Below are 23,510 nucleotides of genomic sequence, written 5' to 3' on the forward strand. Positions count from 1 at the left end.
ATGATCCCAAGGTAATGTATGTAATGTCTGTTACTTAATATTTTCTTTTACATTTTTTTATTGTGGTAAATACATAGGTAACAAAATATTTGCCATTTCAATAATCTTCACATGTACAGTTCATTGTGCTTCTTGATATTTAATAGATTGGATGATTAGAGGCATTTTGCATGAAATAGAAAACCTTATATAAAATACCTTATATAAAAGGTATATGCTGATTGTTGGTGGGCGGAGCCAAGATGGCGGACTAGGCAGACGTTACCTCGGATCCCTCTTACAACAAAGACACGGAAAAACAAGTGAATCGATCACATACATAACAATCTACGAACCCTGAACAACAAACACAGATTTAGAGACGGAGAACGAACTAATACGGGGAAGCAGCGATAGTTTCCAGAGCCTGGAGCCAGAGTACCAGTCAGGTACGGCACAAGCACAGAGACCTGCTCCACCCCCCTGAACTAACCCCGGGAGGGGGACCAGCCGGATCCACGGGCGGCGTGGGACGCAGCCGGTAGAAGTCCCCGGGAGGCAGTGACTGATCTTGGAGCAGAAAGAGCAGCATCCGAGCTGGAGAACCATCCCGCAGGGATTTGGACTGCACGCAGGTACGCCATAAACACGGAGAGTTGCTCCACCCCCTGAACTAACCCCGGGAAGGGGACCAGCCGGGTCGCGCGGGCGGCGTGGGACGCAGCCGGTAGGAGAAGTCCCCGGGAGGCAGCGACTGGTATTGGAGTAGGGAGAACAGCGTTCCAGCCGGGACACTCGGTCGCGGCACAAGCACGGGGAGCTACTCCACCCATCTGAACTAACCCCGGGAGGGGGCCCACCTGGTTCACGGGGGCGGCACGGCCACACGGCTGGAGAGACGAGAAGTCCCCGGGAGGCAGCGACTGATTTTGGAGTTGAGAGTGCACCGTCCCAGTAGGGGAGCCTTGACGCTGGGCGTGGGGCTGGAAGCGGAGGATCTGACCGTGACTCCAGCGGGCCAGACCCCCTGGGGGCAATCTCCACACAGCCAGCACACATAGGCGACGCGCCCGCGGGAATCTCAGATATAACAGTCATTCCAAGCAAGACAAGCAACTCTGGCTATATTCTGAGGTGCTACTCTCCTATCTCTCTGTTCCCTCCCCCACCCTCCCCAGGCGGCTTCATTAACATCTGAATAGCCTGAGCCAGAGGGAGAACTCTGATAGGGATCTGACTGCAGTTTTTTTTTAGCGGATTTTCTGGAAAAACTAGTTTCCCAGTGATGGCTCGGAGACAACAATCCATATCAAACCACTTAAAGAAGCAGACCGTGACAGCTTCTCCAACCCCCCAAACAAAAGAATCAAAATCTTTCCCAAATGAAGATACAATTTTGGAATTATCAGATACAGAATATAAAAAACTAATTTACAGAATGCTTAATGATATCACAAATGAAATTAGGATATCTGCAGAAAAAGCCAAGGAACACACTGATAAAACTGTTGAAGAACTCAAAAAGATTATTCAAGAACATACTGGAAAAATTAATAAGTTGCAAGAATCCATAGAGAGACAACATGTAGAAATCCAAAAGATTAACAATAAAATAACAGAATTAGACAACACACTAGGAAGTCAGAGGAGCAGACTCGAGCAATTAGAATGCAGACTGGGACATCTGGAGGACCAGGGAATCAACACCAACATAGCTGAAAAAAAATCAGATAAAAGAATTTAAAAAAATGAAGAAACCCTAAGAATTATGTGGGACTCTATCAAGAAGGATAACCTGCGGGTGATTGGAGTCCCAGAACAGGGAGGGGGGACAGAAAACACAGAGAAAATAGTTGAAGAACTTCTGACAGAAAACTTCCCTGACATCATGAAAGACGAAAGGATATCTATCCAAGATGCTCATCGAACCCCATTTAAGATTGATCCAAAAAGAAAAACACCAAGACATATTATCATCAAACTCACCAAAACCAAAGATAAACAGAAAATTTTAAAAGCAGCCAGGGAGAAAAGAAAGGTTTCCTTCAAGGGAGAATCAATAAGAATATGTTCTGACTACTCAGCAGAAACCATGCAGGCAAGAAGGGAATGGGACGACATATACAGAACACTGAAGGAGAAAAACTGCCAACCAAGGATCATATATCCAGCAAAACTCTCTCTGAAATATGAAGGCGAAATTAAGATATTTACAGACAAACACAAGTTTAGAGAATTTGCAAAAACCAAACCAAAGCTACAAGAAATACTAAAGGATATTGTTTGGTCACAGAACCAATAATATCAGATATCAGCACAACACAAGGTCACAAAACAGAACGTCCTGATATCAACTCAAATAGGGAAATCACAAAAACAAACAAATTAAGATTAATTAAAAAAAAAAAAAAATACACATAACAGGGAATCATGGAAGTCAATAGGTAAAAGATCACAATAATCAAAAAGAGGGACTAAATACAGGAGGCATTGAACTGCCATATGGAGAGTGATACAAGGCGATATAGAACAATACAAGTTAGGTTTTTACTTAGTAAAATAGGGGTATATAATGAGGTAACCACAAAAAGGTATAACAACTCTATAACTCAAGATAAAAGCCAAGAAAAACGTAACGACTCAACTAACATAAAGTCAAACACTATGAAAATGAGGATCTCACAATTTACTAAGAAAAACGCCTCAGCACAAAAAAGTATGTGGAAAAATGAAATTGTCAACAACACACATAAAAAGGCATCAAAATGACAGCACTAAAAACTTATTTATCTATAATTACCCTGAATGTAAATGGATTAAATGCACCAATAAAGAGACAGAGAGTCACAGACTGGATAAAGAAACACGATCCATCTATATGCTGCCTACAAGAGACACACCTTAGACTTAGAGACACAAACAAACTAAAGCTCAAAGGATGGAAAAAAGTATATCAAGCAAACAATAAGCAAAAAAGAAGAGGAGTAGCAATATTAATTTCTGACAAAATAGACTTTAGACTTAAATCCACCACAAAGGATAAAGAAGGACACTATATAATGATAAAAGGGACAATTGATCAGGAAGACATAACCATATTAAATATTTACGCACCCAATGACAGGGCTGCAAGATACATAAATCAAATTTTAACAGAACTGAAAAGCGAGATAGATACCTCCACAATTATAGTAGGAGACTTCAACACACCACTGTCGGAGAAGGACAGGACATCCAGTAAGAAGCTCAACAGAGACACGGAAGATCTAATTACAACAATCAACCAACTTGACCTCATTGACTTATACAGAACTCTCCACCCAACTGTTGCAAAATATACTTTTTTTTCCAGCGCACATGGAACATTCTCTAGAATAGACCACATATTAGGTCATAAAACAAACCTTTGCAGAGTCCAAAACATCGAAATATTACAAAGCATCTTCTCAGACCACAAGGCAATAAAACTAGAGATCAATAACAGAAAAACGAGGGAAAAGAAATCAAATACTTGGAAAATGAACAATACCCTCCTGAAAAAAGACTGGGTTATAGAAGACATCAAGGAGGGAATAAGGAAATTCATAGAAAGCAACGAGAATGAAAATACTTCCTATCAAAACCTCTGGGACACAGCAAAAGCAGTGCTCAGAGGCCAATTTATATCAATAAATGCACACATACAAAAAGAAGAAAGAGCCAAACTTAGAGAACTGTCCCTACAACTTGAACAAATAGAAAGTGAGCAACAAAAGAATCCATCAGGCACCAGAAGAAAACAAATAATAAAAATTAGAGCTGAACTAAATGAATTAGAGAACAGAAAAACAATCGAAAGAATTAACAAAGCCAAAAGCTGGTTCTTTGAAAAAATTAACAAAATTGATAAACCATTGGCTAGACTGACTAAAGAAATACAGGAAAGGAAACAAATAACCCGAATAAGAAATGAGAAGGACCACATCACAACAGAACCAAATGAAATTAAAAGAATCATTTCAGATTATTATGAAAAATTGTACTCTAACAAATTTGAAAACCTAGAAGAAATGGATGAATTCCTGGAAAAACACTATCTACCTAAACTAACACATTCAGAAGTAGAACAACTAAATAGACCCATAACAAAAAAAGAGATTGAAATGGTAATCAAAAAACTCCCAACAAAAAAAAGTCCTGGCCCGGACGGCTTCACTGCAGAGTTCTACCAAATTTTCAGAGAAGAGTTAACACCACTACTACTAAAGGTATTCCAAAGCATAGAAAATGACGGAATACTACCCAACTCATTCTATGAAGCCACCATCTCCCTGATACCAAAACCAGGTAAAGACATTACAAAAAAAGAAAATTATAGACCTATATCCCTCATGAACATTGATGCAAAAATCCTCAACAAAATTCTAGCCAATAGAATCCAACGACACATCAAAAAAATAATTCACCCTGATCAAGTGGGATTTATACCAGGTATGCAAGGCTGGTTTAATATCAGAAAAACCATTAATGTAATCCATCACATAAATAAATCAAAAGACAAAAACCACATGATCTTATCAATTGATGCAGAAAAGGCATTTGACAAAGTCCAACACCCATTCATGATAAAAACTCTCACCAAAATAGGAATTGAAGGAAAATTCCTCAACATAATAAAGGGCATCTATGCAAAGCCAACAGCCAATATCACTCTAAATGGAGAGAACCTGAAAGCATTTCCCTTGAGAACAGGAACCAGACAAGGATGCCCTTTATCACCGCTCTTATTCAACATCGTGTTGGAAGTCTTAGCCAGGGCAATCAGGCTAGACAAAGAAATAAAAGGTATCCGGATTGGCAAGGAAGAAGTAAAGTTATCACTATTTGCAGATGACATGATTATATACACAGAAAACCCTAAGGAATCCTCCAGAAAACTACTGAAACTAATAGAAGAGTTTGGCCGAGTCTCAGGTTATAAAATAAACATACAAAAATCACTTGGATTCCTCTACATCAACAAAAAGAACACCGAAGAGGAAATTACCAAATCAATACCATTCACAATAGCCCCCAAGAAGATAAGATACTTAGGAATAAATCTTACCAAGGATGTAAAAGACCTATACAAAGAAAACTACAAAGCTCTACTACAAGGAATTCAAAAGGACATACTTAAGTGGAAAAACATACCTTGCTCATGGATAGGAAGACTTAACATAGTAAAAATGTCTATTCTACCAAAAGCCATCTATACATTTAACGCACTTCCGATCCAAATTCCAATGTCATATTTTAAGGGGATAGAGAAACAAATCACCAATTTCATATGGAACGGAAAGAAGCCCCGGATAAGCAAAGCACTACTGAAAAAGAAGAAGAAAGTGGGAGGCCTCACCTTACCTGACTTCAGAACCTATTATACAGCCACAGTAGTCAAAACAGCCTGGTATTGGTACAACAACAGACACATAGACCAATGGAACAGAATTGAGAACCCAGAGATAGATCCATCCACGTATGAGCAGCTGATATTTGACAAAGGACCAGTGTCAATTAACTGGGGAAAAGATAGCCTTTTTAACAAATGGTGCTGGCATAACTGGATATCCATTTGCAAAAAAATGAAACAGGACCCATACCTCACACCATGCACAAAAACTAACTCCAAGTGGATCAAAGACCTAAACATAAAGACTAAAACGATAAAGATCATGGAAGAAAAAATTGGGACAACCCTAGGAGCCCTAATACAAGGTATAAACAGAATACAAAACATTACCAAAAATGATGAAGAGAAACCCGATAACTGGGAGCTCCTAAAAATCAAACACCTATGCTCATCTAAAGACTTCACCAAAAGAGTAAAAAGACCACCTACAGATTGGGAAAGAATTTTCAGCTATGACATCTCCGACCAGCGCCTGATCTCTAAAATCTACATGATTCTGTCAAAACTCAACCACAAAAAGACAAACAACCCAATCAAGAAGTGGGCAAAGGATATGAACACACATTTCTCTAAAGAAGATATTCAGGCAGCCAACAGATACATGAGAAAATGCTCTCGATCATTAGCCATTAGAGAAATGCAAATTAAAACTACGATGAGATTCCATCTCACACCAGCAAGGCTGGCATTAATGCAAAAAACACAAAATAATAAATGTTGGAGAGGCTGCGGAGAGATTGGAACTCTCATACACTGCTGGTGGGAATGTAAAATGGTACAACCACTTTGGAAATCTATCTGGCGTTATCTTAAACAGTTAGAAATAGAACTACCATACAAGCCAGAAATCCCACTCCTAGGAATATACCCTAGAGATACAAGAGCCTTCATACAAACAGATATATGCACACCCATGTTTATTGCAGCTCTGTTTACAATAGCAAAAAGTTGGAAGCAACCAAGGTGTCCATCAACGGATGAATGGTTAAATAAATTGTGGTATATTCACACAATGGAATACTGCGCATCGATAAAGAACAGTGACGAATCTCTGAAACATTTCATAACATGGAGGAACCTGGAAGGCATTATGCTGAGCGAAATTAGCCAGAGGCAAAAGGACAAATATTGTATAAGACCACTATTATAAGATCTTGAGAAATAGTAAACCTGAGAAGAACACATACTTTTGTGGTTACGAGGGGGGGAGGGAGGGAGAGTGGGAGAGGGTTTTTTATTGATTAATCAGTAGATAAGAACTGCTTTAGGTGAAGGGAAAGACAACACTCAATACATGGAAGGTCAGCTCAATTGGACTGGACCAAAAGCAAAGAAGTTTCCGGGATAAAATGAATGCTTCAAAGGTCAGCGGAGCAAGCGCAGGGGTCTGGGGAACAAGGTTTGCGGGGACTTCTAAGTCAATTGGCAAAATAATTCTATTATGAAATCATTCTGCATCCCACTTTGAAATGTGGCGTCTGGGGTCTTAAATGCTAACAAGCAGCCATCTAAGATGCATCAATTGGTCTCAACCCACCTGGAGCAAAGGAAAATGAAGAACACCAAGCCCACATGACAACTAAGAGCCCAAGAGACAGAAAGGGCCACATGAACCAGAGACCTACATCATCCTGAGACCAGAAGAACTAGTTGGTGCCCGGCCACAATCGATGACTGCCCTGACAGGGAGCTCAGCAGAGGACCCCTGAGGGAGCAGGAGATCAGTGGGATGCAGACCCCAAATTCTCATAAGAAGACCAAACTTAATGGTCTGACTGAGACTGGAGGAATCCCGGCGGCCATGCTCCCCAGACCTTCTGTTGACACAGGACAGGAACCATCCCCGAAGACAACTCATCAGAAATGAAAGGGACTGGTCAGCGGGTGGGAGAGAGATGCTGATGAAGAGTGAGCTAATTATATCAGGTGGACACTTGAGATTGTGTTGGCAACTCTTGCCTGGAGGGGGGATGGGAGGATAGAGAGAGAGGGAAGCCGGCAAAATTGTCAAGAAAGGAGAGACTGAAAGGGCTGACTCAAGACGGGGAGAGTAAGTGGGAGTAGGGAGTGAGATGTATGTAAACTTATATGTGACAGACTGATTGGATTTGTAAACGTTCACTTGAAGCTTAATAAAAGTTATTATAAAAAAAAAAAAACATTGTTACACTTCCCCCAGTTATGCCTAAACCAAAAGAGACTCAGCCCAGGATAAAGGGGCAGTTAGAAAACTGCATCCGCCAGATTTGGCACCTCCAGAAAGGAATACTTTGTGGGTTTCAATTCTTTCTAGAGAATCTGCTGTTATTTAAATATTTCTGTACCTGAAAAGCAGGCCATTATAATCATACTTGTCTTTTAGCATGTTGACTTGTTACCTAGACTGATTATTTTAGTTGGACTTGCTTGATATAATAAGGAGAAGGGTAACTGGGTCCTCAATCTGTCATTAATGCCTTAACTTATAACTCATTTTTATGAAAATTTTGCAATATAGTTTTAGAGTGTGAAAATCATCCTCAACAGAAAAACATAAATATGTATGTATTCCCAATATAAATATATTAATGACTAAAATATATTTAGTCATTATAGAGCAAAAAAAAAAAAAAAAGGTATATGCTTTATACAATTGCTGGACAGATAAAACTAATTTGCCTCTTAAGAGCTACAGCAACAAATTGTAGGAAGATATGAGCAGAAGAAAATACGGGTTCAGATGGAGAAGAAAAGTAGAAGAAAGAGAATAAAGAGTAAAGAGAAAATTCCTACTGGATTTCTTTTCAGAACCTGGGACCCAGTTTCAGTTCTGTTCAGTAGAACTTCATTGTCAAAGAGAAGCAATGTACAGAATTCATAGTTAGAGAAATAGTCAAATTTACTGAACCATTTTCAGTTATTTCCCTTTGTGGGGCTGATGTAGATACATGTCTTTATCTTTTATCTGAAACCCAAGGAGCCAGATACATTTTAGAGCAGGGAGTTTTGTTTTGTTTTCCTATTTTAGAAAGTTAATTATGGTGCATATACATAATATTTCTAACAATTAGAGTCTAGGGCGCCACTCTGTAATGTAATTAAACATTAATATTTCTGTGGCAAAGGATTTAAATATTCACAATAGTGGGAGTAAACGAAGACCATAAATAGCATCATAATCCTTTAGGTCAGGCATTGCTTCCAAGTGAGTTGTGGAAAACTTTCTATTTTTAGTGCTTTTTGAACTTTGGCATTAGGGATGGGGATCATGGACCTGAATTTTCTAAAATCATTGATAATCGAGTTTGCCCTTGCTTCTAATTCACCTCACTTAAGATGTAGAGAAGACTTGATATGTGTTTTAAACTTGCTGTTTCCTGACAGGACAAGTACCTTCACACAAATTGTTTGGCAGCTTTAGCAAACATGTCGGCACAGTTTCGTTCCCTCCATCAATATGCCGCCCAGAGAATCATCAGGTAAATACGAACTTTGAAAGAAAACAGTGATTTTTGTCCTGGCATACTTACTGAGAAGGATATTATGGCGGTCTTCTTTTCATTGTTACCTTCAAGGAATATCAAATTTTCCTGTTTAATTTTTATTACCTTCTTAGTTTTCTACCCTAACTTTTCAATTAAAATTAATGGCATTTACTTTCAGTCTTTTTATATAATCTAGTTTAAAAATTTGTGTGTCAGCTTTTTATGGAGAAGTATTTGTATTTCTTAGTTGCTGTAGTTAACCAACATATTTGCTGAGCATTTTCTAGAACATCACACAGAACTTTTAAGAAGTTGTCTGTGTTTGCCAGCAATTGGCATACACACCAACATTTGTTATTTTCCGTTTTTTATCTTAGCCATCCTCACGGGAGTGAAGTAGTTTCTCTTTGTAGTCTTGATTTGCATCTTTCTGATGGCAGTTTCTAACTGGAGCCCTGGTGGCACAGTGGTTAAGAGCTACGGCATGCTATGCTGCTAACCAAAAGGTTGGCAGTTTGAATCTATCAGCCGCTCCTTAGAAACCCTGTGGTACAGTTCTGCTCTGTCCTGTAGGGTCACTATGAGTCAGAGTTGACCTGATGGCAGCGGGAATGTCGGTTCCACCAGCTGCTCCTTGGAACCTTGTGGGGCAGTTCTGCTCTGTCCTAGGTAGGGTTGCTGTGAGTCAGAATATCTGTTCTAGTCCTTTGTTAGTTTTGGATTTGGTTATTTTTTTCTTGTGTAGAAGTTTTATATGTATTTCGGATATTAGACCCTTATGAGGTATATGGTTCTTGAAAATTTTCTTCTACTCTGTAGGTTGTCTTTTTACTTTTTTTTTTTTGTTGTTGTTAAATCCTTTGATGAACAAAAGTCTTTAATTTTTACGAGGTCCCATTTATCTATTTTGTCTTTTGCGTCTCATGCTTTTGTTGTAACTGATAATTCGTTATTAAAAACTAGGCCCTGCAGCTATGCCCCTGTATTTTCTTCTAAGAATTTTATGGTTGTAGTTTTCACATTTAGGTTCTTCATCCATTTTGAGTTGATTTTTTATCATGGTGTGAGGCATGAATCCTGATTCATTCTTCTAGATGTTCAAATCCAATTCTCCCAGCACCATTTATTGAAGACACTGTCCCTCTCCTATTAAACAGGCTTAGTGCCCCTGTCGAAAATCAATTGAACATAGATACATGGCTTTATTCCTGGACTCTTAATTCTACTCCGATGGTCTATGTGTCTGTTATACCAATTACTTGGCTGTGTTGATGACTGTAGCTATATAGTATGTTTTGAAATTAGGAATGTGAGTCCTTCTACTTTGTTCCTCTTCCTCAAAATTCTTTTGGCTATTTGGGGCTTCTTCCCATTCCATATAAAATTAAGGATTGGTTTTTCCATTTCTGTAAAGAAGGCTGTTCGAATTTTGATCATAATTGCATCAAGTCTACAAATTGCTTTGGGTAGTATTGACATCTTAACAACAGTAAGTCTTCCAGTCCATGAACATAGAGTGTCTTTCCATTTATTTATGTCTTTTTTAATCTTCTTCAGGAGTGTTTTATAAATTTCAGTGTATAAGTCTTTCATATATTAAAAAAAGCTTTTACAACTCAACCAAAAAAAAATCAAATACCCCAATTAAAAACTGATAAAGGACTTGAGTAGGCATTTCTCCAAAGAAAGTATATAAATGGACAAACAAGTACATGAAAAGATGTTCAAATTCATTAGTTCTTAGGGAAACTCAAACCAAAACCACAAGGAGGTACCACTTTGGACCTTCTAGGATGGCAATTGAAAACAAACAGAAAATAACAAGTGTTGGTAAGGATGTGTGGAATCATACATTGCTAGTGGAAATGTAAAATGATTCAGCTGCTGTGGAGCAGTTTCTCCATTCCTCATCAAGTTAAACATTTAATTACCATCCCACTGTCGCTGAGTTTATTCTAACTCATAGTGACCCTATAGGATGGAGTAGAACTGCCTCATAGGGTTTCCAAGGCTTGTAAATCTTTGCAGAACAGACTGCCACGTCTTTCTCCCACAGAGAGTCTGGTGGGCTCGAACCATCCATCTTCTGGTTAGCAGCCAAGCACTTTAACCACTGCACCACCAGGGCTCCTATAATTACCATCCATATAACCCAATAATTCCACTCCTAGGTATATATCTAAAGAATTGCAAACAAGTACTCAAGCAAGTACACATACACACGTTAATAGGGATATTATTCACAATAGCCAGAAGATGGAAACAGTCCATATGTCCATCAAGGTATGAATGGATAAGCAAATTTTGGTATATACATAAAATGGAGTATTATTCAGCCATAAAAATGAATGAAGTACTGATTCATGCTACATTGTGGATAAAACTTGAAAATATTTTGCTAAGTGAAGGAAGCCAGACACAATATAGTATAGATTGTATCATTCCATTCATATGAAACATCCAGAATAGGTTAATCCACAGAGATAGAACGCAGATTTGGTGGTTTCCTGGTTTGGGGAGAGGGAAAGGGGGAACAACTGCTTAATGGGTCTAGGGTTTCCTTTTGGGATGATGAAAATGTTTTGGAACTAGACGGGGGTAGTAGTTACACAACATTGTGGATGTATTTTAAAAGCCACTGCATTGTTCATTTTAAAATGGTTAATTTTTTTGTTACGTGAATTTTACCTCAATTACAAACAAATTAGTAAGAAAGATTCCTACACTCACGGAGCTTAGAATTCAGCAGCATGGATAAAACAAGGACCAACACATCTCATATGTAGCAGAATGTGATAAATGTTTTTTTGAAAAAGTTCTTCTGGTAGGGTGAGTGATTGGTTCAGAGAATGGTGAGGTCGCATCTCATTGAGAGATTAGGCAAGATGATTCAAGAGGGACGGCGTTAGAGACCAGTCCGATGGAACGAAAAGCGTCATCAACAACTAAACAAAACGAGGGGATTGCAGTGAGAAAGGGTGGCTTATATTTATAAAATAACCAGCATCATTTAAATGGCCCATAGTGAACATGTATAGGCATTATAGAAGCCTGAATGAACCAACCTTTCAGGCCTTATTGTGGAGAGGCTTAACTGTTAGATTCAACGTTTAGGAACAGAGAGAAAAAAAGGTTTGATCTTCAACAACAAAAAAAGCAAATGTAAGTGAATGAGTCGTAAATGGACTTTAAAGAAAATATTGGTAAGGTACAGTTCTGGAATTATCCATTTAAGTGGATGATATTAGTATGCTCCATTTGTCAGGCTGAGGGAGGTGTATTTCTAAGAAATCCCCAAGTGCTGCCAACACTGCTGGTCTAAGGACTGCATTTGAGTAGCCTGTGTGGGTCAGCAGTGTCCCCATCAGCCAGGAGGGAGCTTGTTAGGAATACAAAGTGTCGGCCCAGCTTCAGACCTACCGGATCAGAATCTTCGTTTTAACAAGATCCCCAAATGACTTGTACACACATTAAAATTTGGAACGTGCCTTGAGTTTGGACCTATAAATCAAGATTTATTCCCTGGGAAAACACTTGTTTTGAATTGGAAATGTGGGCCAGCCTTTTCTGTATCTTGAGGGAACTCATTTTCTCCTAAATGTTTGTGTTTAGGGTTTAGAATTGTAAAATATGATAAGGAATGCATAACAAAAACTGTTCAGACACACAGGAGATTTATTATAGCAGAACAGCTCAGGATTCATCAGATGCTCCAGTGACTCCTTAGAGTGAGAAGTAATCAGTTTTCATACATACATTTTCTAAATCCTCTTTTAGGAACACAATTTTGTATCTGTCAGTTGTAAAACCTAGAGCCAGTATTTCATTTGATCTTCAACGAAATGCAAAACAGTTGAGCATGTTTCCATTACTATGAAAGTAGGATTTGAGTAAGGCTTCTAAAAAACCTTCTTAGCTGGACATAAATGTAAGAATGATTTTTTATGGTATCTAAGCTATTGTTTCATAAATTCTTCGTATCCTACAAAAATCATAGATAGATTCGGTTTTGCCCAACCATAAAGTCTTTTGAATAAGATCTAAGCACAGATGTGTGATATCATTATTTGAGATTATGGGGTTATGAATTCAATTTAAAAATGTTTATGAAGAGTAGATTATATGCAAGGGATCGTTGTGGATTATAGACACATCATGACTAACTTGCCCTTAAGACTTTCCCTCATTTTCTCTTGCATCCGTCTCTTGGCATCTTCCTCTGGCTTCTCCTTCACCCTCGGGCCTCACAGATCGTTTTGTCTAGTGTTTCATCCTGGCTTGTTTTTTCTTCTCTTTACACATTTTCCCTGGAAGATCACAGATGTGCTTGTGACTTCAGCCATATCTACTTGTATACGGAAAACCATGCACATCTATATTTACAATCCAGATTTTTTTTTTCCCCTGAGGTAATACAGTATAGTTGTTAGAAGCACATACTCTAGAGCTAGACAGCCAGGGTTTAGGATCTCAGTTTTAAAACTTGCCAACTATGAAACCTTTGCAATGTAACTACTTCTTATAAACTTACATGATTCATTTTTAAAAATTAGCTTGTTTTTGCCCAGTGCCTAGGCAATAAGGAAGTCCTAGTTCAGTTTCTCCTCTGCTGATGTCTGTTTGATTTTGGTGTAGCAGTAACCAAGCAAGAAAGGAAGAATGTTTTGCTTTAAAAATTTGGCTTCCTGCACTTCCTGCAGCCAGTGGTACATTGAAGGCAGCTGAATATTTCAGAGAAGTCTGGAATGGTTTGCTTTTTAGTTTAGCCCTTCCTTAAGAAGTTACATTGAGAGCAGTTGATCAGCTCGGAGTTGAAAATTTGTAAGTATCCAACTGAAAAATTCTAACTATTCAGATATTGCTAGTATTATACACCAGAGTGGCTTGGCAGACTTGTTGGGACACCTGAAAGCTTCATAACAGGTTTAATTTCAGTTTTGACTGCTGGCACAGTCAGTATGTCAGGTTTTAAAAAAGTGTGTCATACATTTATATGAATTTTTATTTCTTATAAGTAAAGACTTTTGTGGGCAAAATTGCCTTTTAAGAAACAAGCCGTATCAGAAATTAAACGTTAAAATAACTTGCATGGAGCTTTCTAGAATGTCATAACAACATTGTAGAGATAACGGGGGTGGGGAGCAGCGTCACAGGGACTTATACTTTGTTCTCTTAGCTATGAATTATTAAACTGTCATTCTTGTCAACTACTCTGAGATTTGACCCTACTTTCAAGCTTATAAGTTAGCCTGCTAGAGTTTTGTGGACGTTGGTAGGAGACGCAAGACTCTTGGGTTAGAGACATAGGATAGTTTATTAATCACAGCACCAGTAGGAGCCAGAGTATCATCACTTTCTTGTACATTCCCTGAGCCCACAGGGCAGCCTGCCAAGAGCCAGGAGACACCTGCATATCCAGTGCATTGCATTATAGGAGGGAACCCTGGGCTTACGAAGCCCTGATCTTTTATAATAGGCTTCAAGCAACCTTTGCTCTGGAGGGGGGAGACATTGTCTTTTTGTGTTTGTTCGTTTTTTTGTCTGTAAATTTATATAGCTATATTCCCGTTCTTTCCCACAGCAGAAAAATAATTTTCAGGACACAGACAGGAAAATGGGAATTCGAGTCTTCGACATACACTAATCATGGCCTTATATTGAGATACTATAAACATGAATTCACGGAGTAAAGAACCATTTCTTAACTTTTCTTCTTCTTCTTTCTTTTGTTAATTGCATTTTTAAGACATTATCTTTAATATACTTCACAGCAGACAAACCTACATTCTGCTCCAGAGGGAGTCAGTGTATCTTCTAAGACTGTTCACTTTACAAACATCCATGAAAAGATAATCTAGAGTGAAAGGCTGTTAATGCTCTGCTGTCAAGATGTGCAGAAATGTGAGAGACCCATGGGGGCACTGTCTCCCAGCAATCTTTACCTAGCTATGTGTTTCTATTGCCATTTGGAAACATGGCATTTGGAAAAAACTGTCACTATGTTATCAAGATAGCTAGTTGATACTGCTCTAGTTTTATATCTCAATTGCTAATGCATTAGATTTATGTATCTTAGAAGTAGTGAAGGCTTAAATGGCCTCATTTGCCTCCTGTTTGTATATGTGTCTTAATGAATCCCCAGCTCATTATTGCAAACCTAAAGCCTTGCGTCTGAGTGGCTTTGACATCACCAGAATATTTTTGTCTTAAACGCAGACCATAAAATTACAGATTTGGAGGGGGCTTCAAGATAATCTTCTGAAATCAAAAGATGCACTGCATTGAGTAAAGCTGCTGCAAAGAACCTCTTTAAAGTGTTGAAGAGCAAAGATGTCACCTTGAAGACTAAGGTGTGCCTGACCCAAGCCATGGTATTTTCAGTCGCATCATATGCATGTGAAAGCTGGACAATGAATACGGAAGACCGAAGAAGAATTGACACCTTTGAAGTGGGCTGTTGGTGAAGAATATTGAATATACCATGGACTGCCAAAAGATGAACAAATCTGTCTTAGAAGACGTACAACCAGAATGCTCCTTTGAAGCAAGGATGGCAAGACTGCATCTTACCTACTTTGGATATGTTGTCAGGAGGGATCAGTCCCTGGAGAAGGACATCGTGCTTGGCAGAGTACAGGGTCAGCGGAAAAGAGGAAGACCCTCAACGAGGTGGACTGACAAAGTGGCTGCAACAAAGAGGTCAAGCATAACAACGATTGTTCTGTTGCAGATAGGGTCACTATGAGTCGGAACCGACTCGATGGCACCTAACAACAAAATAACAAGAACAATAAAGATAATCTAAAGCAAATTTGTGTATTTTACCTACAGAAATACTACACCCTGGAGTTATTATGTGACGGTCCAAGTGTACACCATTGCAGAAACAAACATAGAAGTCAAGTCTCCTAGCCCCTGGCCCTAATGTTCTCCCCACTGAACTAGGCTGTCATTTTTCGTTCCTTATGATACGTGATGTGTTAAGCAAAGCTAAGAGCATGTAAGAGAGATGAAGTGACTTAAAAAAGCGCTTTACTTCTTGATGAATTGCACATGCTGCATGGACTTTCTAAAAAGCACCTTTTCCAAGACAAAAAAACAAGGGCTGTGTTAATGGTAGAAATGGGAGTAGAATAGAAAGCCAAAGAGATTTAAATTGAGTCACGTGTTTAATGTAAAAATATATGTTGAAGCTGATGTACCAGAGACCAGGCCAAACCAGGGGAGAGATAAGAGGCTAGCTGGAAAAAGTCAACTGCTGTCACAAATGAGCCTGTCACAAATATCGTGAGTTTTATGAGCATTTAATATTTGTTGAAATGAAATGCTTAATGTTCCTCAGTTTCCTCATTTACATAATAGGGGCTTCTCCATAGGACTTTTGTGAGAAATGATTAATAATGGATAAAGACTTAGAGTCTGTTAAATAGCCAGAACCCAGTACTTATCAGAGAAAAAAAAAATTATCAGATGATTGAAATACACAAATTACTTTAAAATTTAACTCAACTAAGGATGCAGTGGAGCCCTGGTAGTGCAGTGGTCAAAAGCCCAGCTGGTTACTGAAAGATCGGTGGTTGAAACACACCAGCTGCTCCACGGGATAAAGGTGTGGCAGTCTGCTTCTGTAAAGATTACGGCCTTGGAAACCCACTGGAGCAGTTCTACCTTGTCCTATAGGGTTGCGATGAGTCCAGATTGACTCACTGGCAACGGGTTTGGTGTTTTTTTTTTGTTTGTTTGGTTTGAGGATGCAATTGGAGTGGGATGTGAAGGGCAGGGTCATAGCAAATGAAGTGTAGCCTGAGGCAGTCCAACTGGCTTATCTGTCCAGTGAAGGTTCATGAAGAAAATGTGTGTTGTGGTGGAGGGAAAACAGTAATGACTAACAGCATAGTCGGTGACTTACTGGAGAACGTGTGATTTTGTGCATTATTAGTCAGCAGATAAACTTCTAAGTACGTATCGGTTAGAAGCCTTTCAAAGAAGTGATTTTTTTTTTTCCTTCTTAATTTGGAAAACTCAAACCACAAAGAGAAGAGTATAATGAACCTTCAGATTCCTATCACCTGGCTTAACAAATGTCAACTCATGACCAACTTTATTTTGTGTATATTTCTACCTTTCCCTCCCTACTCTGGGTTATTTTGAAATTATTCCTGACATTATTCAATCCATCAAAATTGCAGTATGTAAAAGGATAACTGGTGGCACAGTGTTTTAAGTACTCAGCTGCTAACCAGAAGGTCAGCAGTTTGAATTTACCAGCTGTTCCTTAGAAACCTTATGGGGCAGTTCTACTCTGTGAGTTGGAATTGACCCAGTGGCAACTGATTTGTTTTTTGGTTTATTTGTGATTTGGTGCTTCCACACATGGTAAAGAGGAACATAGAATTGGTGTTACCACCGTCATTCAAAATACAAACATTAGCCATAGTTTTGGTTCTTAGTCATTTGGACTCAAATTTAGTTAAACTTTATCCAAGGATTACTCTGTGCCAAGCAGGGTGCTAGGTATTGTTATATATAGGCTGTCTTATTTAATTGTGACTGTAGCCCTGTATGAGGTATATATTATTATTATTTCTACTTTATAGATGAGGAAACTGAGGCTCAAGGAGACTAAGACATTTATTCAGGATCAAATAGCTCATAGTGTGGTGGAGCTGAAATTGGAATCAGTTCCAGCCCTAGCCCTAGAAGTGTTCATTTTTCTCTTTTATAGCACACCTGACATTGGTGAATTCTGAAAAGGTTAAACAGATGTCTACTGCCCTATATTCACGTGCTGAGTTATGATTGAGTGTAATGACCACTGTGCGGACTTTCTATACAGTCTTTTTTCCTGAATTACTTCAATGCAGTGATTCTCAAAGTGTGGTCCACAGACCACAGGAGGTCAGCATGGACTAAACTATTTTTATAATATGACATCATTTGCCTTTTTCATTGTGCTGGCATTTGCACCAGTTATGCAAAAGCAGTTGTATAAAACTGCTGGTACCTTAGTTTAAATCAAGGCAGCGGCATCAAACTATACCCATTATATTCTTCACATCCACACACTTGCAATTTAAAAAAAAAAAAAGTCATTTTTACTTCAGAATGCTCTTGATGAAGCAGTAAAAATGATTAAATATATTAAATCTTACTCTTGATTACATGTCTGTGATAAAACGGGAACTTCACATAAAGCACTTCTGCTGTATACTCAGCTACAGTGGTTGTTACATCAGGCCACAGAATCATGCCTGATTAAAAAGATTCATTAAAACTACAAAAGAGACCAATGAATCTTAATGTGACAGACTACAAAAAGTTTTTTGTTAGGGTTTCTGATTCCAAATTGTAACTAATCTTTAACAGACTGCCATTTGTTGAGCTTTGTTGTAGTAGCAAAGAAGAATACCTACAATTTTCTGAAAAGACCATAAAATGCTCCTCCCTTTTCTAACTATGTATCTTTATGAGACTGGGTTTTCTTCACATACATCAACCAAAACACCATATAGCACCAGATTGACTTAAGAAGCAGGTATGAGAATCTACCTGTTTTCTGCTAAGTCAGACAGTAAAAGCCCATTGCCATCTAGTCGGTTCTGACTCATGGTGACCCTGTAAAACAGAGTAGAACTGCCCCATAGGGTTTCCAAGGAGTGGCTGGTAGATTCGAACTGCTGACCTTTTGGTTATCAGCCAAGCTTTTAACCACTGTGCCACCAGGACTCCAGACAGTAAAGAGATTTGCAAAAAGAAAAAATAATGTCACTTTCATTAGTTTTTTCTGAAAACGTAGTTGCTTTTCATTAAGTGTTGTTTATGTTAACTGGTAATGTATTTTTATATTTCAGTGAGTTCATAAATAGTTCAGATTTTACTCAGACTTAATTTCTAATATAGTTAATATCCATAGGTATAACCCACATGTAATAAAGCTCTTTGGGGTTCTTAATAATTTTGTAAAAGTCTAAAGGGGCCCTGATATTAAAAAAAAAATTTTGAGATCCAGTGCTCTAATGTCTATTCAGAGGATGAGAGAGTGATATTGAATGTGAGTCACTATGTATACTTTTAAATATCTACTGTTTCTGAATTAATTATACCCTTACTTCCTTCCATCAATATAATCAATAGCTAGCGATGTTTATATTATTCATGTTTCCATTTAATAAATATTTATTGAGAACATAGTCATTGGTGTTTGGAAGAGAAAGGGGATATACAGAAGATATAAATCGTGTTTATTCCCTGTACGAGCTCATGGTCTATATCTTAAAAGGCCATAAGATGGGGTCGTCACTGTACTAAATTGTCTTATGTTTATTACTCGTCTTGCCTGGGTATGCTATAAAGTAACAAGGTTTGTTCGGGGTATCTATTGGTGTGTAACAAAATTTAGTGGTCTAAAACAACAATTTATAATTATCTCTCACATTGCTGTAGGTTGACTTCTTAGCTGACTGATACTTACTTGAGGTCTATTATATTAAGCTTGCAGTCAAACAGTGACTGGGTTGGATATCCAATACGACAGGTCTCATGGCTGGGAATTGAGAGTAGCTTTATCTTTTTTTTTTTTTAATCAGCTAGGAGGTCTGTTGAGGTGTTGATTGGAGCACCTCAGTTCTCTTCCACGTGACCTCTCCATGAAGCTTGAACTCCTCACAGCAATGCAGCCAGGTTGTAAGAGGGAGCATCCCAAGAATGGCAGAAGCTGAGAAGTTTCTTTTGACCTAGCCCAGCTATCTCAGAACATCACCACATTTTATTGGTCAAAAGCAGGTCACAGGGCCAGCCCAGACTCAAGCAGAAAAAAAAAGGGACCACAAAAGGGCACAAATGCTGGGAGGCATGGTTCATTTGTGGCCATCTTTGGATAATAACCGCCTCACTACTGTTTGTCAGAAGACTATTGATTTAAGTGTCATAAATTATTACCCAGTGTAGTCTGCTTCCATAAAAGAGTGCTTGGCTGCTAACTGAAAGGTTGATGTTTCGAACCCACCAGCCGCTCCACAGGAGAAAGATGTGGCAGTCTGTTTCCATAAAGATTACAGCCTTAGAAACCTTAATGGGGCAGTTCTACTCTGTCCTATAGGGTCACTGTGAGTCAGAATTGCCTCTGTGGCAGTGGGATTGTTTTTCGTTTGTTTGTTTATTTGAAGGTCTGGCTGAAGGAAATCTGGTGAGGGGATGCTTTAGCTGAAGGTCCCCTTGGTGGTGCTGTTGCGCTATCACTTACAAAGAAAACATCTTTTTGGTCCCAGTTTTTCCAGCAAACATTTTATTGTATACCTGAGGCACACTGGGCCCTGTGGTGGCCCTGTGGTAGCTTTAGGGGAATTAATAAGACACAGTTATTGTCCTCATAGTTAACTCCTGAGCATTCATTTTCCTGACGTTTTCTCAAAAGTGCACATGTAATAACTTATTGAATTCAAGGTAGACCTGTACTTGCCTGTAAACACCCTGGAGGCAGTAACCAGTTTGTCTAAAGCTGATGTAACTCATAAAGTTCAAAATTTTAAAAACATAAAAGGGTATACAAATAACCCTTAAATATATTTTCAAATGCTCAGTTTCACTCTGTGTACGAAAAAGGCAATTTAAAACTTCATTGAGATGCCATTTTTCAGTTATCAGATTGGAAAATTTGTAAGGTTATGTGGAAACAGACACTCTCAAACTTTGCTAGTGGGAGTGCGAATTGGTACAACGCCTACGCAGAACAATTTGGCAATCTCTCTCAAAATTCAGTGGCTGCAACAATGGGCTCAAACATAGCAAGAATTGTGCGGATGGCACAGGACAGGGCAGTGTTTCGTTTTGTTGTACATAGAGTTGCTGTGAGTTAGAACTGACTTGAGGGGACCTAACAACACAACATCAAAATTACAAATACATTATGCTTTGACCCAACAACCTTAATTGCACTTGTACAAAACGACAGTGTGCAAGTTTATTTTTTGTGTGTTTTTTTGTAATAGCAAAATGTTAGAAACAACCCAAATATCCATGAAGAGACCTGTTTAAATAAATATGAGAAATATAGTATACTGACACAGTGAATACTGTGCAACTACAAAAAAGAGTAACCCCTGTGGGTTCCGATGGGAAACTCTCCAAGATCTATATGATGTGAAAAAAAAAAAACAAGGCATGGAATAATATGTGTAGTATGCTGGTAGTGTAAGTAAGGGGGGAGGGACTATATATTTGCATTTGTTTTTATTTATAGAGACTCTGGAATGATGTACAAGAAACTGATAAAAATAGTTATGAGGTGGGGAGGAGAGCAAGACTTCACCAGATATGTTTGTCTTGTCTTCTTCTCTTCCCTTCTTTCCCTGTCTCTCCCCTTACCATGTAAGCACCAAAGGGGCAGTGATCCTTGCTTTGTTCACTAAATGTATCCCAAGTACTTACAACTGTGCCTGGCACATAAATAATATTTGTAGAATAAACAGTTATTCTAAAATAACTCAAATAAAAAACAAAAGCAATACAGGATCATCACAGAAGATAAAGACAAGCTTGAAGATACCTATAATGCCTACTTCCACGCAATTCCTAAACTAATCATTGTAGATTATTTTTCTCTTCATATATATGTAATGTATTTTTTTAATGGGCTTTACCATATATAGAGTTTGTAAGTATTTTCCATTATATAAAAAAAATTTTTTTTTGGTATATATTTATAAGTATTTTCCATTTTATATACATATGCATATATATACACACACACACCATGTTTTTAAACCGATAACGTGTGTACCTTCTACATTTGTTTGCCAACCAAGCACTCCCCCTGCGAGGTATTTTCATAAGGGAGCTATGCCAATTTTTTTTCACGTCAACATGTAAAAGAAAATGGCATAGCAGTGCTTACGAAAATACCTTGGGGAAGGGGTACGGTTGGCAAACAAACGTAGGAGGCTCGCTTATTTGTGTAACTTTATATATAGGTATATATATATTTGTGTATATATAGTCTATGTTGAGAGATATATTTCTGTAACATAATAGCTCGAAAATATCATCAAATTTATCCAGATAAAATTAGTAATGCCATTTATTTGGACCTTTAAGTTGTTCGCGTACATGCTCTTACAGCTCTGGAAAGAAAATTCTTGTGCATGCATGAGAAGCGGTATAAGATAGTGCTTAGTAGTGCAGATGCTGGAGTGAGACCCACCTCTACCTCTTGCTACCTGTGTGAACCTAACCCTTCTGCATGTACATTTCCTCACCTGTAAAATGTGGCTAATGACAGTTTCTACTTTATAGAGTTATTGTGAGGATCATCTGTAAAAATACGAAAACCATTTAGAACTGTTTAGTGCCTTTAACCCCCACGTGTCTCAGTTTGTCATACTGTGGCGGCTTGCACGTTGCTGTGATGCTGGAAACTATCCCACCGGTATTCAGATACCAGCAGGGTCACCCATGGAGGACAGGTTTCAGCTGAGCTTCCAGGCTAAAACAGACTAGAAAGAAGGACCCAGCAGCCTACTTCTGCAAAGCATTAGCCGGTGAAAACCTTATGAATAAGCAGCAGAACGTTGTCTGATACAGTGCTGGAAGATGAGCCCCCCCAGGTTGGAAGGCACTCAAAAGATGACTGGGGAAGAGCTGCCTCCTCAAAGTAGAGCCGATCTTCATGATGTGGATGGAGTAAAGCTTTTGGGACCTTCATTTGCTGATGTGGCACGACTCAAAATGAGAAGAAACAGCTGCAAGCATCCATTAATAATCGGAACCTGGAATGTACGAAGTATGAATCTAGGAAAATTGGAAATCGTCAAAAATGAAATGGAACGTATAAGCATTGATATCCTAGGCATTAGTGAGCTGAAATGGACTGGTATTGGCCATTTTGAATCGGACAATCATATAGTCTACTATGCTGGGAATGACAACTTGAAAAGGAGTGGTGTTGCATTCATCATCAAAAAGAACGTTTCAAGATCTATCCTGAAGTACGATGCTGTCAGTGATAGGATAATATCCATATGCCTACAAGGAAGACCAGTTAATACGTCTGTTGTTCAAATTTACGCACCAACCACTAAGGCCAAAGATGAAGAAACAGAAGATTTTTATTAGCTGCTGCAGTCTGAAATTGCTTGAACATGCAATCAAGATGCATTGATAATTACTGGCAATTGGAACGCGAAAGTTGGAAGCAAAGAAAGATCAGCAGTTGGAAAATATGGCCTTGGTGATTGAAACAATGCCGGAGAGCAAATGATAGAATTTTGCAAGACCAATGACTTCTTCATTGCAAATACCTTCTTTCACCAACATTAACAGCGACTGTACACATGGACCTCACCAGATGGAACACACAGAAATCAAATTGACTACATCTGTGAAAAGAGACAATGGAAAAGCTCAATATCATCAGTCAGAACAAGGCCAGGGCCCGACTCTGAAACAGACCATCAATTGCTCATATGCAAGTTCAAGCTGAAACGGAAGAAGATCAGAGCAAGTCCAGGAGACCCAAAATATCACCTTGAGTACATCTCTCCTGAATTTAGAGACCATCTGAAGAATAGATTTGACGCATTGAACACTAGTGACCGAAGACCAGACGAGTTTTGGAATGACATCAAGGACATCATATATGA

The 23,510-nt window shown here is 38.6% G+C and overlaps 1 protein-coding gene across 8 annotated transcripts in view; it reads left to right on the plus strand.

Moving 5' to 3' along the window:
• The window catches only part of DYM (dymeclin), a 358,557-nt gene that overhangs the window by 153,947 nt on the left and 181,100 nt on the right, over positions 1-23,510 (plus strand). For all 8 annotated transcript variants that reach the window (XM_023543799.2, XM_023543797.2, XM_023543796.2 and 5 more), the window contains one exon: positions 8,774-8,868. In XM_023543799.2, coding sequence (XP_023399567.1) covers positions 8,774-8,868 — 95 coding nt within the window. The remainder of the gene's footprint in view (positions 1-8,773; positions 8,869-23,510) is intronic.

The sequence above is a fragment of the Loxodonta africana genome, chromosome 11, assembly GCF_030014295.1.
Source record: "Loxodonta africana isolate mLoxAfr1 chromosome 11, mLoxAfr1.hap2, whole genome shotgun sequence".
Taxonomy (NCBI): Eukaryota; Metazoa; Chordata; class Mammalia; order Proboscidea; family Elephantidae; genus Loxodonta; species Loxodonta africana.